The sequence below is a fragment of the Malaclemys terrapin genome, chromosome 2, assembly GCF_027887155.1.
Source record: "Malaclemys terrapin pileata isolate rMalTer1 chromosome 2, rMalTer1.hap1, whole genome shotgun sequence".
Classification (NCBI taxonomy): Eukaryota; Metazoa; Chordata; order Testudines; family Emydidae; genus Malaclemys; species Malaclemys terrapin.
The window spans coordinates 192,996,763-193,015,601 of NC_071506.1; the positions used below are offsets into that span (position 1 = coordinate 192,996,763).

Below are 18,839 nucleotides of genomic sequence, written 5' to 3' on the forward strand. Positions count from 1 at the left end.
AGAGAGCTAAAGACTAGAAGTTGTCTTGACAAGAGTCATTTTAAAGAATTCTTATGTTTCAAACTGCTTTATCTAGTGTTTAAGAAGATAAGGAGCTAGAACTGTCTGACAGAAGAAGTAAAGTTTTGACTGAACTGCCAGACCACAAGTTATTTAGCTAGCATTGGTTCAGCTAGACTAATTCTACTGGAAGAGCATAAACAGAAGGGATTTTTATTATTTGTACTAAAGTAGCTGATGGAGAATTTAATGGAGATTGAGACGCTGTTATGCTAAGTAAGGTAGTATATATGTAGTAAGAGCCCCAGCATTGAGGGGGTTACAGTCTAAACAGATAAAATTTCTAGAGAGCACAGGGAGAACATATATTTTACCCCCAATTTACAGAAAGGGAAACTAAGGCTCAGAGACATTGTGTGACATTAGGAAAGTCCCTTGAAGTCTGTAGCAGGGCAGGAAATTGAATCCACATCTCAGAGTCCCAGCCTAGGGCCTTAACCACAAAACCTGCCTTCTTCTCTGGTGCACAGGGAAAAAAAACAAACCGTCTTATTAGCAGAACAATCCAGTGCAGAAGACATACTACAAATGGGACATCAGCAATATCTGTTCCAATAGGAGGGCTTCAAGATGCCATGTATCTTCAGTGGCAGAATATAAACTGGAAGCTGTAGTTGAAGCACAGTGCCATTGCTAACTTCTTCCTTCAAACTAGCTTTTATTTCAATCTGACTAGCAAGAAAGAGGCAGAGACTCCAGATGGATTTGCAGATCCAATGAATAAATCTTTTCTGTAAGAGGCTTATATTTCTACTTGAGAGAGAAAGATAATTGAAGTTTCAGCTCTCTCTAGGAACCTGTCTGCAATAATGCTGTAAGGCAGTGGTTAAAGTACATCACTATAAGAAGGGGCACTCATTGGCAGATATCAGCACAAGGAAAAATGAGTTGTATTCAAAAGGGATATACAGGCCCATAGTCAGCCAAACCAGTACGTTTATGTTTGAGCCCATGTATGTGCAGGCACGTCTGGCATCTTCCACCCCAATTTCTACCAAGAGAAAGAATCTACTGTCTTGTGTCTTCACATGATATTAATTTTTCTAATGAAATAATGTATCTAGAGAAGTTAGTGTATCACATGACCACAAAGCTACAAGTATATTACAAACACGGCAACCTATTACAAATAGATTATAAATTCAACTAGGTTAGGGAAATTGATATAGTCCACAATAGTCACTTGATCCCACAAACTGCTTGTAATTCCTGATTTAATCATTCTTTCTTTCAGATCTGAAAACCAGGTCATTATAGCAACTCAGCAGTGAAATATCAGTTTTCAAATTTCTTGTCTTTTGGGTGCACATTATTTAGATTTTTCATTTTCAGCAAATAATTCAGGAAATTAGTGTGTGAGTATACACCACACACACACACACGGGAAAAAAGCATAAGACCCCACAATATGAAATTAGTACTTACTATTCCAGAACTAAGATAATCTCTGTTGCAGTCTCATAAACTTCATGTAAATTAATGACCCAAAGGTTGCATTGTGCCAACTCAAGGACAGCTATCTCATGGATTATTTCCATTCGACAGTCTTGGCCCTTTCTTCTTTTTCGCATGAATTTGGCTGCAAACTCCTTTTCTGTATCTTTCTTGACACACTTCTTCACCACTGCAAACTTCCCTCTGGAATTAAAGCAAAATATTAGATCAGATGGATGATCCTTAAGTATTAAAATCACTAGTCAAATTTTAATATTTTAGAAAACTCAAAAGAAACTACAGTGGGAACATTTAGAATATGTTCCAAATTTAGAGTTTTTACCCTGTATCAGTGATATTCCCTACATTTAAAACAGGGGATACTGCTGGAACCAGTAACACCTCAAACTGGAAAATATTTTAAGTTTATTCACTGTACCATAGTGTATCCACAAAAATTTAGCCCTTCAGTAGGGGGAAAAAAAATTCAGGAAGTGAAGGTTACTTATTTGTAACCAGAGTTCTTCAAGATGGCTCTGCATATTCCACTTATATGTAGTGTGCCACACAAAGATGCCTAACGGGAGAACCATCTCCAAGCAGTGTCTGTTAAAGTGCTTGTGCTCTTATTCCTCCCCAACCCCAGCATCCCTGAATGTTCTGAAGCAAGGCTATAAAAGGAGGCACAGTGCCCTCTACCATCTCATCTCTTTCCACCACCAAGCCAGAAATACAGAACAAAAAGACGGGGGGGGGGAGGAGAGGTTGGGGGGGAGGGACGTATGAGTATGCAGAGCCATCTCAAAGAATACTGAACTGACCTTAATTTCTGTTTTGAGTAGTTCTGCATATTCCCACTTATGAGTAGTATGATAAGTAACGCTGAAAACAGCCTGGAGGAACCAGAGCCTGAACTTAATAAAAATTGAAAAACTACTCTGTCAAATCTAGCATCAGCCCCTGAAGCAGGGGTGCACAATAATTTTCGCCGGGGGGTGGGGGGCACTCCATGAATTTTGGTAAGTCGTCACAGACTGCACATTTCTACGGTATTAACGGAGTGAGTATCCCCATTTGTTGTGTTTTACAGCAGCTGTGTTTTACATCATTACTTGAACAACCTTCCCATGTATGTGAGGGAGGAACAACGTGAGGGCCACACAAAGTTTCTCTTAACTCCAACATGTTTATGTGCAAGCCTCTCTACTGAGAAACCCAGTGATCTTCAAACTGTACAATTACTCAGTTGTGCCTATTCCCCCAACCATTGTTTCACACATCTGAAGTTACCCTCACTGATGGCGAAGGGGGATTGAACTGGAAGTCTCTGAGGACATTAGCTCTGACTGCCTACCACATCAGCGAGTCCGGAACATTTCAAGAAATGTTGACTAACATTTGAAGATGGTCTCAGGTCAACGAGCCAAAGCTGGACATCCAATGATGCACTGGCCTAATTCTGAGACACTCAAGGAGATTCACACAAGTAGTAGCAGCCATGAGACTCAGAAAGAAAGTTACTTTGAGTTCTGACATATTTGAAAGTTTAAAATATACTGCACTATTAAAAACAACCTGTCCTGTGGTAAAAAGGCTTTTCTGAGTCCAATATGGCACCTAAAGAATAAAATGTTGAGTTGAACGGATTCAACTTGACATTCAGTAGTTGTTCCAGGTCTGAAAAAAAGGGCGATTGTATAAGCGATATGGCTTAATAGATTTTTGTGATCAGCAGCCTTCAACAGTCAATCATCCAGATATAGGTAAACAAAAATACCCTGCTTTCTCAGCTGAGCTATATCACAGACAGGCCAAATGGAAGCGCCTTGTACTGGAAATGGTGTCCTGCCACCACAAAAGAAAGGTACTTTTGATGACTGTGACAGAAATATGAGAATATGCATCCTTCTGATTAAGAGTCGCAAACTAATCCACAGTTAAAGTGAACGGATTATAAAGGTCAGAATTAACATACAGAACCAAAGCTTCTAAATATATTTGTTCAAGTTCCTTAAATCTAAAATTGGATTAACTCCTTCCTCCCCTCACCCCCTGCATTCTTCTCCTGTACTACGAAGTATCGAGAATAAAACCCCTGACTCCTCAAGGTGTTTGGACACCTCCCTGACAGCCCCTATCAGAAGCAATTTCTGCACTTCTGAAAGTAGAACAGCGTTGTGAGAGGGTTCCCTGAAAGGGAAAGGTAGGGGGAACTGAAAGTGCGTAGTTTCTCATACTGAATATAATAGCCCTTTTCTGTAATTTCAGGGACGTAATAAACCTCCATTTGCTGATAAAAATGGACTAGCCCGTCTCCAAACAGAGGAAGGGAAGGATCCTTGCTGATTGGTTCTCAATTCTCAATCCTCACATCAAATCTGAGGCTTGGTGTTCAATGAAGATGACCGGGAGGAAGCAGATTGTTGAGATTTAGGACTTGATTTGAAAGACGACTTCTTCTGGCGGCTCTGGAAAGTCACAGCCTGCTGATGTCTTTGATTTGACAAGAAATAAATCAAGGAAGACTATGGATAATACTGTCTCTAATAATGGGAAGAAAGAGTAGGAAGTCTTCCAGTAGAAGGAATCAAGCCTAAAGAACAGAGCATTGATCTTGTCTCCTATAGCTTTTCCAGTAATTCATGTCTTTTCAATGACAAGGCCATCCCTATCAAAGGCGAGATCTTCCACCTTAATTCTAGTATCCAGAGCCAGAAGAGAGGAGAGAAGCCAAGCATGTCTCCTCTGAGTAACTACAGAAATCAATGTTCTAGCAGAAGAGGCCGAGGTGTCAAACGAAGCCCTGAGAGCATACTTAGCCACATTTTGACCCTCCATTTGGATCACATTTGCCAACATCCTTTTATTATCTGGCAAATCTTGTACAAACAATAGCATCATTTCCCATAGGTGGAACTGACAGTGAGTCATAACTGCTTAATAATTTACCACCCTAATACTAACAGTGGGAGAAGAGAACACATTTCTTCCTAGGGAATCAATTTTCTTTCTCCTATCAGCAGGAATGGAATATGCTTGTCCAGACCTCAACCATTGCTGGCAGCAGGCACCAACAAATTATATACAGGGTGTGTATGAAAATACAACCCCTCTGCCCCCCGAGAGGGGGGAATATATATCAAAATTATTTGATATAATTTGTCTGCCATCTTGGAAACAGGCTGACAAGAGGAAGGAGTGGCTCAAATAGTCTGAACAGGCTGCAGCAGACCATGGAGAATTGGTAACAACATCCTATTCTTGGAGACAGCCCCAAGAATGTCAAACACCAGATAGAAGGTTTCCTCCACTACTACTGAAGGTAAATTCAATGCAGATGTCATTCGATCCACCAGGTCATAGAACTGCAGAGTGTCATCAGAAGGGGAAGAGGCAGAAGCCACACCCCAGGTGCTCATCTGGTGAAAACTCAGGGTCATGGTCTGTGTCAGCAAGCTCTCTTTTAGAACAATAAATTGTCTCCTCTTCATCTTCTTCTTCAGAGTATCTGGCACCCGAGACACAGATGGATCTGAAGATTTCTCCACCACCAGTCCCTTTATAAATGAAACAGCTGGTTAGCCATAAAGGAGGATGTCATGTTGTGGGGCGTAATCCAGCCCAGTGAGAGGTTGTCTCACTGCCTGCCCTGTAACCGAGTGCCTTAAACGCTATTCTGCTGTGGCTCACAGCCTGTACACTGCCAGCCAGCAGACAAGCATACACTGAATGGGTGTTAAGCAGGTTTGACTCAGTAACTATGACTGCAGCAACCTGGATGCTACAGCCCAGCCACACTCTGGCATACAGGAGCTCTGGTAATACCCAGTAGAGATGACCCCAACACTTCACCCTCCCCGAATCTTCCCAAAAGCATGTGTTCTGCAATGTCCTTTCCTCGACTTTTCAGAGGAATAATAAGGTTTGTATGCTCCTATATAGAGCCAAAGGACAGCTTATCACTTTAACTAGAGTTAACAATCACTAAGTCAAAACTAGACCTGATTTTGTTTAGATTAAAAATAAAAACAAAACAAAAAGAAAAGGATATTAAGTGATATCAAGTATAAGTGATAGAGTTAGAAATGGTAACAAGCAAATAAAAGTGAAAACACATTTTCTAGTGGCCAAGACCTAACACGACAAGCTACAGCCTTTGCTTTAAAACAAAAGCTCAGACTGTATGGAAAGTGATGGCACTCGCCAAGTGAAAAATCCATTTGCAAGCCCTGTGTATACAACTATAAAATAAAATGCAACAATTTTTGTGTAATACAAACAGTTCTTACAAAAAAACCCACAGATCTATAAGTGTCTGATTAGTTCTCAGACTATGATAATATTTTCTAATACAAAACTTCTAAGGGTATCTCTGCTTTTAAAAATAAATGCTACACTAGGCAATAACTAGTAAACTAGATCAATACAAAGGGGCAAGTGTAAGTAACGACTTTAAAAGCCACCAGTGAAATTAAGTTTTTTTAAAAAGAGGCAAAGTTCAAGATCTGGAGGTAGTGCCTTTAAACTGGTTAGTTTTAAATTTGATTCTTATTGAAAAGCACCTCAAATACAACATGCTTTGCTAATCTTTCCGCACAAACACCTTAAAAATACTTAAGGTAGTTTCTACATATTCTCCTCTCAACTCTCTGCCCCATGCAAGAGCTCCTTTGTGTGGGTTTTAAATAAGCTGTGCTTTCAGCTTCTGAAATTCATGAATTGATGAAGTCCTTTGACTTAATCCATTCTTTGAACAAAATCTTTTGCCACAGCTTGGTAGAAGTGATATTAAATAATGGTAGTAAAAACTTGTTAAACTGTGCGACCTGAAAGTAAATGGATTCCTCTAGGGGTTAGAGAAGGTTACTCATCTTGTGCAGTAACTGAGGTTCTTTGAGATGTGTCCCCCTGTGGGTGCTCCACTTCAGGTGTCAGTGCATCCCGGCGCTGCTGATCAGAGATTTTTGGTAGCAGTGCCTGGTAAGGATGCACGTGTGCAGTAGCTGTATTGCGGTACTGTTGGCGCTTTATCTAGCGCTCATGCATCCCGACCTCCTCAGTTCCTTCTCTACCATAGAGTCCTTTCTGTGAACTGCAAAACAAAGGGGGATGGGGAGAGGGCAGGTAGTGGAGCACCGACAGGGAAACACATCTCAAAGAACCTCAGTTACTGCACCAGGTAAGTAACCCTCTCTCCTTTGAGTGCTGTCTCTATGGGAGCAGTACCCCATTATGGAAGGATGGGTTTCGGAGTTGACTGTACTGTTGAGGCTAGTACCATAAGGCCAAGCATATCTGTCTCTGAACTCTGAGTTATTGCATAGTGGTTTGTGAATGTGTGTATGGAAGCCCAAGTAGCAGCTTAGTATAGTTCTCCGATTAGAACGTTATGTAAGAATAGGCTCTGATCCCTGTCGGGGGTTCTAGATTTTGTTATTGGTAACATAAATGGATGCAATTTGAAATCCATTTTGATAGTCTTTGTTTCGAAATGGCTGCGCCCTTTGATCATTCAGTGGTGGAAATGAAGAGTCTCTGTGACTTACAGAAAGGTTTTGTTTTATCTAGGTAGAATGCTAGTGCTCTTCTAACATCTAGAGTGCAGAGATTCCTGTGTAGACCCATGTGGCTTAGTGTAAAACGTAGGTAGATGGATAGGTTGATTGAGATGGAATGATGAAGGTACCTTTGATACAAATTTAGGCTGTGGTCGCATAGTCACTTTGTCTTTAAAGAATATGGCATAAGGAGGATGGACCATGAGGGCCCCAATTTCACCCACTCTACGTGCTGAAGTGATCATAACCAGGAGCGCTACCTTCATTGATAAATGTAGTAGAGAACAGGTAGCAAGTGGTTTGAAAGGGGCTCTGGTAAGGCCTCTGAGGTCTAGTTTTAGGTCCCATGCTGGTGTAGGGTTGCAGATTTCAGGTACATGTTCTGAATACCTGAGAGGAAGCATTTTGTAATCAGATGGTTTTCAGCCTTCGTGCATCTATCTTGTTGTGAAAAGTAGCTATGGCTGTGAGGTGCACCTTAAGTGAACTAATAGATAGCCCCATGTGTTTCTAATGCAACATGTACTCCTAAATCGAATGTATTGGTGTTGTAAGTGCCGGTATGTGTCTGTCGTGACACCACGAGGAGAACCTCTTTCATTTATGGAGGTAAATGGTATACATGGTAAGTTTCCTGCTGTTTAGCAACACCTTTTTAGCCTCTTCCAAATAGGTTAATTCGTCGTGATGGAGCCATGCCTTCAGGTGGAGTTTTCCTAGATTCGGGTGAAGAACATGACCCTCGTCCTGAGAGAAAAGATCCTGATAGAGAGGAAGGGTGTACGGGGTGCAAAGCACCATGCTATTCAGGTATGGAAACCACCTCCATCTGGGCCATGTCGGAGCCATCAGTATGATCCAAGCTCTGTCGATCCGTATCTCGTGTATTACACTGGATAATAACGGTATCGGTGGGAATGCATAAAAGATGGGCGTGTTCCATCGGATGACAAAGGCATATCCTAGGAATTGCGGTCCTAGTCCTGCTCGTGAGCAAAACCTTGGACATTTGCAGTTTTGTGATGTTGCGAACAAATCAATATGTGGTGACCCCCACCTGCGGAATATGCGTTGAGCGATGTTGTTGTTCAGTTCCCATTCATGTTCTTGGGAAAACTGTCTGCTCAACTTGTCTGCCATCATGCCTGGGAGGTACGACACAGTAATGGTAACATTGTGGATAATGCCCCAGTTCTATAATGTTATGGCTTCTGTGCACAGGGAATGAGATCGAGCGCCTCCTGTCTGTTTATGTAGAACGAACAGGCTACTTTGTCTGTCATTACTCTTACTGATTTGTTTATCATCAGTAGGAAATGTTGGCACATGTTTTGAACTGCTCGTAATTTGAGTAGATTGATGTGTAATAACGACTCCGCAGGAGACCATTTCCCTTGGATTGTGTGCTGGTTCAAGTGTGCACCCAATCCAATCAGTGAGGCATCTGTAGTGATCAGGATAGATGCTGGGTCTTGGTGAAACGGGACTCCGCACACACACTGCGTGGGTTTAGCCACCATTGCAGTGATTGTATGACTTCTGGTGGTGGTGACAGGAGTCTGTTTAGACTGTGCTTGCATGGTACGTAGATTGTGCTCAGCCATCCCTGGAGACAGCGCATGTGTAGTCATGCGTGCTTGACCACAAAGATAGAGGCTGCCATGTGTCCTAATAGTTATAGGCAAGTGCATGCAGAGCCCCTAAGACTGATTGTGACTACCACTAGGAGAGTGGTCATTGTGGAGAATCTGGTCATTAGTAACGAAGCTTTGGCTTCTATCGAGTCTAGGTAAGCTCCGATGAATTCTAGTTGTTGAACTGGAAGTAGAGTAGATTTCTTCTGATTTATTTGTAACCTTCGGGTATGGAAAAGTGTCTGCTTGAGTGCAACCTTTCAAGAGACAATCATCCAAGTATGGGAACATCATAATTCCTTGTCTGTGTAGGTGTGCTGCTACTACGGCCAGGGTTTTGGTAAAGACTCTCTGAGCTGTCAAGAGTCCGAATGGTAACACTCTGTATTGGAAGTGGTCTCTCCCTACTGCGAACCGTAGGAATCGTCTGTGTGCAGGGTGTATAGTGATATGAAAATACGCATCTTGTAGGTTGAGGGATGAAAACCAGTCCCCTTCTTTTAGTACTGGAATTATTGACGTCAGCGTGACCATCCTGAATTTGTGGGTACATACAAATTTGTTGAGTTTTCGGAGATCTAAAATGGGTCTCCATCCTCCATGTTTCTTTTGAGTCAAGAAGTAGTGGGAATAGAACCCCTTCCCCGTGTTGTACTAGAACATGTCCCACAGTACCTAGCTGTACAAGACAGTTTACTTCTTGTCATAGAAGATGCTCGTGAGAAGGGTTCCTAAAGAAGGACGGGGAAGACAGATGGGTAGGTGGGATGGAGATGAAGGGGATGATATACCTAGAATGTCCTATCTCCACTACTCAGTGATCTGTGGTGATGGATGCCCACGCTTGGTAAAATGGCCATAGTCGGTGGCCAAACATCTGGGTAGGTTGTGTAATATACGCTAGTTGTCGGGGGAGGTTGATCTGGTGAGTGGCTCTCCCTATCTTGCATGCTCTGGACCAATGGTGTGGAGACCTTCCTGATCAGAACAGGTTCCAACAGAATTGGGGATTCCAAGTCCATATAGATGGACATGTCCTTGGGGTCCTCGTATGTATCCCCTGATGCAAGTGAACAGACTGGCTTGTCTTTCTGTGCGGCCATCTCATTGCTGTCTTCAGTACCAACAACTCCTTTTCATGGTGCATTGGTACCATCAGAGTAAGAGAAATCTACTTTTGTTATTCCCTCATCGGTATTGGGGACAGTACAGCTCCTGCACTTAGCATTGGTTTTGGGGCGCTTCTGCCCTTCAGAGCCAGGAGAATGGTACTGTGCTCCTTGTGAGCTTCTGAAACTCCCTACAGGGGTGTAGAGTCTGTCCTAACTTGGAGGTTATTGAAGAATAGGGATGGAAATATTGTTTAAAAAAAGAGTACCAATTTAAACTATTATAATTATATCAGTTAACCATTTAATTGTTAACAAGTTCACAATCTACCCCTGGCTTGGGGGGGGAGGGGCGGCACCCTGCTGTCTCTCCTTGGAAGTGGAGTACTGTGGGCTGGGGGATCGTTTGCGTGCGCAGGGCTGAGCACTGTGCGCCTTGCTCTGATCCCAGTTACTAGGTGCTGCCTCGTGCGGCTAGTTTGGCAGATCACTGCCAGGAGAGCAGCAGTGCCAGGGCAGATCCAAATGTTCCGGCAGATCCAGTGGTTCCTGGGCAGACCCACCACTGCAGCCAGCTGCAAGAGAAGCAGAGTCAGGTGGGGGGAGGGGGTTACAGGGCTGCCCCCAGCAGTGCCCTCTCTGCCGGGCATGGGCTGATCCAGCGGTGCCCCGGGCTGTGAGAATGCTGCAAGCTTCAGTGCCCTCCTCCTCTCAGGTATTGCTGTGGCGTTTTTAATGTGCACATTAAGTATTACAATGTCACAAAATTATTTTATCAATCTTACTCCTGGGGGAATTCTGCACCACTGCGCAATGTAGAATTTTGCAGAAATTAATGTGGTACGTGCAGAATTTCCTTTCACCCACAGAAATGGGCTGCAGTGCTGTAGAGGCATTTGAGGTGGTCATCGCTGACCAGGAAGGCCTGAGGGCAGGACATGCAGTTTTAGAATTTGCAGATCTTGGGAATAACTAGGCACTCCATGGAGAGGTGTGGAGGGGGAAGGGTTTAGGTAGGTAGAGACCCACCAAACCCTATTAAGAACTATGTGAACTATAAAAAATATCAACTACATTTTTAACTATTTACTGTTAATTACAGTTAGATGCAGAACCTAGCTAATGAAGAGGTTCCACCGCAGACCACAGGCAGCAGAAAAGAACTGGAGAGCTGGTCAGTCTTGCACTGCCCCTTTTGTCCTCAGTTTGGAACATAAAGAGAAAGGGGTAGGTGTGGACTTAAGGATATGGTTAGCAAGAATCTTCTGATCTCAATTATATGGAGCACATACCGCCACCACCCATCCCATGGAATACACATAAGGACCATAACTCAAAAAGGAAAGTAAATTTTCCCCTTACCAAAAAAATCCCAAAACAACAGTGGGATGTCCCAGTTCACCAACAAACAATCTGGAAATGAGGGTATATAGGAAGATAAAATTATCTTCAAATATTTTATATAAGACAGACTATAGAAGACGAAAGAAATCCCGAGAGGAACCTAGCAAAGATAGATGAATAGGCAGCACCTTTACTGTTGACTAATGAAAGTGAGTGCACATCAGAAGGAACTATTTCTACATATTGGTGGCTTTTAAAGTTACCTCTAACCTCCCTGGAACAAGATCGTTGTGTTATTCTGGATGCAGGTCTGTTGCATCTTACGCGCATTTAACATGCGTGATTTCAGCTTTACGCGGTCGGCAAAAACAAAAAACAAAAAAGAGGAAAAATAATTTTAATATTTTTAATATTGTACCTGTAGTGCGGGCAATTTCGCCCGCCATTCAACTAAATGTAATTTTGACTATACGTGGTTTTCGCTTTACGCGCTAACTGCGGAACGGAACCCCCATGTAAGATGAGACTCGCCTGTACCCTGATGAAAATATCTGCTTTTTTGACTGCCCCTGTGCATTGAGCACTCTCATATTTACTAATGCAATTAGATAAGTCAATGTTGGCACAGTATTCCAGGTAAGGGTGTAAATTCACTGTATTTCAGAGATACAGAAGAAATAAATGAGATCCAAAAAGAGGTGATAAAGATTAGAGGCGTGGATAGAGATTGAAAAGACTGGGTCTGTTTAATTTATAGAGGAAACAAATTAAAAAGCGATGGCAGAGATACACAAAATAATGAATGTTAAATAAGCAATCAAACAGACCTAGTTAAACAGACCTCTCATAACAGAACCAGGGGACGTGATAAAAGGTTTCAAGTTTAAAAAAAAACAGAAAATATTTTTCCACAAAAAACATGATTAATCTATGGAACTTGTTTGCCCAAGGTATCTTTGAAACTTAGTCTTTTCTCCAAGACTAAACTCAAAAGGATGAGCTGGGTCATTGTTTCTCCATGTCCAGAGTCCTCTCCTATTAAGTCTTGCAAGGGTCAATCCTGTACTCTATCTTATTCAATACTTGTCTGAAGTTGCTGGTTAGACATATGGGCTGAGGTGTAGAGCTGGTATTGTTTGTGTATTGCTGACCTCTCCCTTGCCTCATATGTCAACATTACTATTTGCCAGCTGTCCAAATACCTGGATGAGGAGCAGCTGGCTGAAACTAAACCCAAACAAGAGAGAAAAGAGAAGATGTTTGGAGAAGGCAAGGTCTTGAGACATCTTCCTTGGTCAAATGCATCTGCCTGAAGATTGCAGAGTCAGTGAATAGCATTGGGGTACTCTTGACTATCCATGATTGTGAAAGACACCCGGGTTCTCTCGTAGCTGGCCAGAACACTGTGCCCTATCCTATCAAACTGATCTGGTCACAATAATCATGTTTTCATTACTTCCAAATTAGATTATTGCAAATCCTACCTATAAATAAAGGCAAACAGCCTAAGAGCTTCAACTGGTAAGAGAAAGAGCCCATCTGCTCAGCAACTGACACACTGGCACCTCTGGGTTCCACTCATTACACTAGCTCCAATGAATACAAAATCCAATTCAAAACGTCTCATTCTTAATATCAGCAGCTCCTCACAGGCCTGACCCTAGTTCCTCGAGAAACTGCATCTCTCCCCATGACCATGACCTCTATCAAATGGTCTATGAACAGGAGGAGAACTGAAAGCACGAGAGAAAACTTTGTCATGAGATGGACTTAGACCATGGAATTAATTCCTACTACTCTCTGAGCTTTCAGAACCAAATGCAACACACACTGCTTTAATCTTAGCTATCCCCAGCCCACCCCCATACGGTGTAAAAAAAAAAAAAAACCCTGCCATGTTTCAAGCTACTCTTTACAGTTGCAGAAAATAGAGGGTTTTCCCCCCCCTCAAACAAAACTTGGGGGGTGTGAGATAAGACACTATGGTGATATGAGTCAAATACATATATAGTAAGATCTTAAAAATGAATTAGATATGTAAAAAGGATGAGAACAGCCACGGTTGCATTAGATGACAAGCAATTAAAGATGAAAAATACCTCTTGCTTCAGCATACAAGTCAATTCTAAACTGAGTTTGGCAGAAACTTCTCATATGGCACATTATTCCGGAGTTGTTCACTATGAAGTTTCTTGCTCTTCTCTGAAGTATCTGGGAATGGACTGATCACTTTCAGACTGCATACTGGGCTAGACAGACCACTGGTCTGATATAGCACAGCAATTATGTTCCAGCATCAAGTATTGTTTTTATGAAAACTTTATTCAGTACCGTAAAGGCAAGCTCCTCAGTGGACTCCTGGTACCTTTTGAAAACTAAAGTATTTCAGTTTCAGGATTGCTAATTCACAATCAATTAAGTGAAACAAAATAAAAACCACAGACATTTAGGCTCCCCAGCCCAAAAAAGTAATCTGAATTGCAACCATTGATTTAATAAGGTATATTTATCATCATTATTCCTCAAATATACCATTTGCAAAAATTAACTGAAGTACAGTAGACTGACCAGATGTTCACAAAAGCACATGGACAGTAACATGTGGGTTTCTGAAGCACTGTGAGGCCCAAAGTAAGTATTTTCTTGAGAAACTTCTTCATATTTAATATATGTGTCAAGATAATGTTATGGTTTTTTAAATGCAGAGTGTCGGGAAATACAAAGCTACCTGATAGAACTATTAATAAATTTAATTGTGCAAGAAACAAAATCTCAACTACAAAATAACATTACTGTATTTCACTGCAAAAAAAATCCCACAAAAATGCTAAGAATATTTTAAAAGATTGAAACCAACATCTATTTTTAAAAGATCATTGTCAAACAGCACCTTTGGAATTGGCCACTCAGGGCCTAGAATAAAAACTGCCCAATGTGCTAAGCACTCTGAGATGGACTCAAAAGCATGCTTGGAAGGGGTAGGGGAAGAAAAGGAAGAACAAGAAGCAAAGGGCAGGCAGGTAAGGATATCATGGGAATCATGTGAAGAGGATCAGAAGGCTGCACACTCTAAAGAGCTAAGTAATGTATGCATAGTGGTTCTTTTTAAAAAGCTAATGTCATAACATGTTAAACATATAGTCGGTTAAGTAAAAAGTGCTCTCAAGTTTAAATTCTGATCATGAATGACAGCAACTCTGCTTAGAGAACCATTGGAAAGGACTCTAAATTGCTTCAAAATGAAGCCATGTAAAATTGACAAATTTGAATGCCACGTTTACAATATGAAGTATTGCAGCAAACTAATTTTCAACAGTAAGTAGTTCTAATCCATGCTGATGCTGCCCCTTTACAGCAGCAAAAGATCAGTTCTTTGTAGGAACAAACCTAGCATGGCCTAATGGTATTTGTGACAGAGCCAAAAATCAATTAAATCAATGGGAAGATTTCCATTGGGTTTGGATCTGACCCTTTAATAGCACATCCTGTAAAAAGTTCTAATCCTCATGATTTAAATACTGACTGCTGGAGTCACAATGTGTATAATCTCAATGTGTAATTTTCCTCAAATTACCACAAAGTCAATACCACTCACAATTTAGCACACACTAAACTCTTGACCGAAGTAGTTTGTCATACTTCATCTCTCTCTAAAAACAAGATATTGATTTCATGACGCACAAGAAGCTGCTCAGACCTGCATACAAAAGCTGTTTTGGAAGCAAAGAGGAAGTCTAATATAAATACTGGTATTGCCAGATTAACCAAAACATTTGTCACTATGGAAATACAATATCTATTCACAAAGAAGGAAAATAAGACAGTGTGTGCTACACATTTACAGCACAGTTGAGCTAGATAGACACCTGATGCACCACTTAATTAAAAGGGTCAGGTTACATAGACATTTAGACTGTTTACAAATATAATTCTTAAAAACTAGTTACTATGCAACTAGTAAGATTCAACTCCAGAGCAAAAATCCAGCAAAAATGTGCTGGGCAATCTAAGTTGAAGTTGATTCAATATTATGAAACCTGATATAAATTTGTACTTTGAGAGAGATATACCAGGACAGGTTTTTAAAAAATAAGCATTGTGTTATATTACCAAGTGTTCAGAGAAGCTCCAAATTGGATTCTCCTCATTTTCCCTTTCTTCAAAGTCTTATTTTGAAGTCTTAACGGGGAATTCTTGAAAAGCAAGTGAATTTACTGTTGAAAATACAGTAACAAGGGGAGAAACCAAGAGAAAGTGATAGTTCAGGGCACCATATGATTAAGAGAGGAGGTAACTGTGATGACTAAAGTTAGAAAGGAACGGATTGAGGGTGGGGGAGAATACTAGGTAAGAAATAAAGACATCCACACTCCAACATGACAAAGAACGTGTTTAAAAGCAAACTAATTTTTAGTCTACAGTTCATGTTTTATCACACAATCTTCATAATAAAAATCCTACTTCAAACTGAAAATGATTTTCTCTGAAATAACACAACTCAAAAGCCCAAGGTCACTTCTTCACACTACCACCATCATTAGCATTATTTAAATTGGCACACATCCTGGCTTACAGAAAGGAAACAAAAAAGTCTTAGTAATTGCAAATGAAGCAAGAATGCTTTACATCATATGTTTACCCACATTTTGGGTTGTCATGGGTTCTGCTAGGGAGCAGCAGAGAATCTGACATTACTTTAAGTAATCTTTTCTCAAAGTGATCTGCAAAACCTCCTGTCACTACTGTGGGTGCAGTATTAATAGTGACTTCTATGAACATATTCATCTTTTAGAAAGCTTAAAAAGAGATTGTCTGAAAGGAACGGAACTGCATAAAATTAGCTATAGAATTAATTCATCACAAGTGCTATTTGTCTAGCGTGCATTTCCTCCCACACCACACTTTTTCTGTTGTTACGGGTAAGAGAGAAGACTGTTTTTAGCAAGAAGGTTTTAATCTCAGAATTTCTTTTCAATGGATGGGTCCAATTGCCAGCAACTTCTCTCTCCATTCCCGTCTCTGTCCATCACATCCCCAGAGTCTGTTCCACACCTGTTATATTTGTATGAAGGTGGTCTCAGATAACTGAGGCATAAGACAAAAATGTGGCAAACATACAGCGTATGTTCTAGTTACAAATTCTTATTGCTGGGGGTGGGGGAGGGGGGACAACAAGCATCCAGTAGCACAGACCAAGAACTGAGACTCACAACATTAAGATAGATTAAGTTCATTAAACAGCTGGGTACTATCATGAAGGCATGGGTCAATCTGCACATGAAGTCACATCTCTACATTTGAAATGTCCAGAGTATGAAACCAAGTTTCCTTATTATGCTGTTCCACCTGCTCAGTGCTTCTTTAGAGCCTGTTATTCTCAGTTCATGATAACTGAGACTCAGTATGTCCTTTTTATTCAAAAGAAAAAGTGAACTGAGGAAATCAATAGAACTTTACTTTAGAGTCCCATATGTCTTCAATCTTTTGTCAGGGAAAACCTATTCTAAGGGAAATTGAAAGAACTAAAACAAACTGCCTTTCTGATGAGAAAGCAGCACAGTGTCAGGTAGACACTACTTGACCAATTTGAGAAGCCAGAACAGTTTTTGACATTAGCAGATGATGAGCTTTGATCTGGTGCATGGCAAGTTCCAGGCCACTTAACAAAAACGTCAATAAACTTAAGAACTGTATAAGTTTGCCTAGAAATTTAATAAGCATATTATTGTCTGCAAAAGTACTATTAGTCTGACGGCTACACTCCTCTCTTCCTCGCAAAAAGATTAGGATCCATGTAAATCAACACTGCAAGTCAGCACCTTTAAAAAGGAACTTTAGACAAAATAAGAAAGCAAACCTGTAGGAAAATTAAGGTTGAGGTTTCCTTTTTGGATATGCTTTTGGCTTCACAATATAGAATGGGCTCGTGACAAAAATCGAAACAGTAAGTATTCAGACCTGTAATAGCTATAAAACCATTCAACATCTCTACAAAGAAATCTTATTAAAAAGCATATTGCTCCCCATTTTACAATGGAATTTCTGTTACAATGGTCTTAATTGCAATAGGTAGTAGACTCATGTTACGCCACTTGAGGTACCCTACCTCTAGTGAGAGCAACCATACTTCAAAACACTGTCACACTATCACTGAAGCTACAGAGTTCTGATTACCAGCACAGAACAATTTGATTAGCAGATAAGTTGTAACTCATCCTGCTGCATCCCCACTGCATTACTAGTTTCAGCAGCAGCATCACTGGAGCTTTAACTCACCACCCCCAAATCTGAGGGTGTCTCTCCACCAGATGGGTATAATTGTATGCAACTAAAAGTTCCCCAGTATTCATTAATATAGTTCCATTTTAAACAGTCCTACTTCAATGCACAGTAAATAATTTTTTCTGCACACCAGCAACGTTCACACGGGCCAGTTAATGCACGACTTGCTAGTGTGCACTAGAATCCTCTGGTGTGGACTAATGCACTGCATAGATAAGCCCAAAGATGCCACCTAACTCAAACTAGAAATTTTTGTGAGTGGATGGGAGTGGGGGTGGAGGGACAAAACTTAATTATATCTTGAGCTAACAATACAGCCATAAATGTGTCCATGATTTCAAGTAAAAGACCTGTTGCATGCTTTTATAAAAAGAACAAAAACTGCCAGTAGCATTCCAATCAAGGGAATACACAAAAGATTAGGAGTTTCTATAAAGTCTGCAATGCAGTTCTATCTCCTATATCAGCTCAAGTAGTTTTAAAATGGCAGAAAACATCTGAACATAAAAATTTGCTTTCAAAGTCAACAGTACTGATATTTGAACAGTACTTGCAATATGGAAAGCTTCACATTAGTAAAATCATTCTCATTCTTGAACTTCTCCAATCTGTGTGTTGAAGGAGGCAGCACAAAAACAAATAAGAACTCTTTTGGTATTTCTTCCTGAACTAGTCTTCTTATTCCAGCATGTGCTGTATTTGGTCAAGGTGGGATTGCTGCCTGACCCAGTAGCTGAACAGGTAATCTTTTGAAACACATAAATCTAATGTATTCCCCCTTCAAAAAAACAGGGATTAAAATAGACACAACATGTTTGTGTGCACAGGAGATGCTTTTTGCCTGAAAAATAAGATTGCTATTCATCTGCAGAATTATTGTTAGACACATTAACAAGTGTTATAAAAAACTCATACTCTTAAGTCATTAAGAAAAATAAGCATGCAATTTCAGAGCCAAAGCACCTTTTATGAACTGACACAGATGAAATTTAGCATGCTTTATCATCAGTTTTTAATAACGATATGGTCACAAATGGCAAAGAGCCTTTTAATTTCACTACATTTGTTTTGCAACGGTGAGCAAAAATTCCCTCTTTATGAATATGCTAGAGTTGAATCCAGGATCCAACAATTTAAATTTTTCCACTACTTTAAAAAAAATCTTCAGAATTAAGCTAAGAAATTAAATCTACAAACTCAAGTATATGATCTCTTTACATTATGAGGAAAAAGGATCTCAGAGACTTTTGTGGTGTTGAAAAAGGGACAGTATGAACCAAAATTTCTGCAGACTATTGCAGAACAAAAAAGCCAAAAAGGCATTATTAGTTTTATTTTGATCAGTTCATGAAAATCACAGGTATAGAATCACAGCAGTCATGGGAAAAAATGTCTTAAAGTACAGCTTTGATCAGTAA

General features: G+C 40.5%; 1 protein-coding gene across 1 annotated transcript in view; it reads right to left on the reverse strand.

Moving 5' to 3' along the window:
- STK17A (serine/threonine kinase 17a) overlaps positions 1 to 18,839 on the reverse strand; it is a 55,896-nt gene that overhangs the window by 35,178 nt on the left and 1,879 nt on the right. The window contains exon 2 of the mRNA XM_054019167.1: positions 1,486 to 1,698. Within this exon, the coding sequence (XP_053875142.1) occupies positions 1,486 to 1,698 (213 nt within the window). The remainder of the gene's footprint in view (positions 1 to 1,485; positions 1,699 to 18,839) is intronic.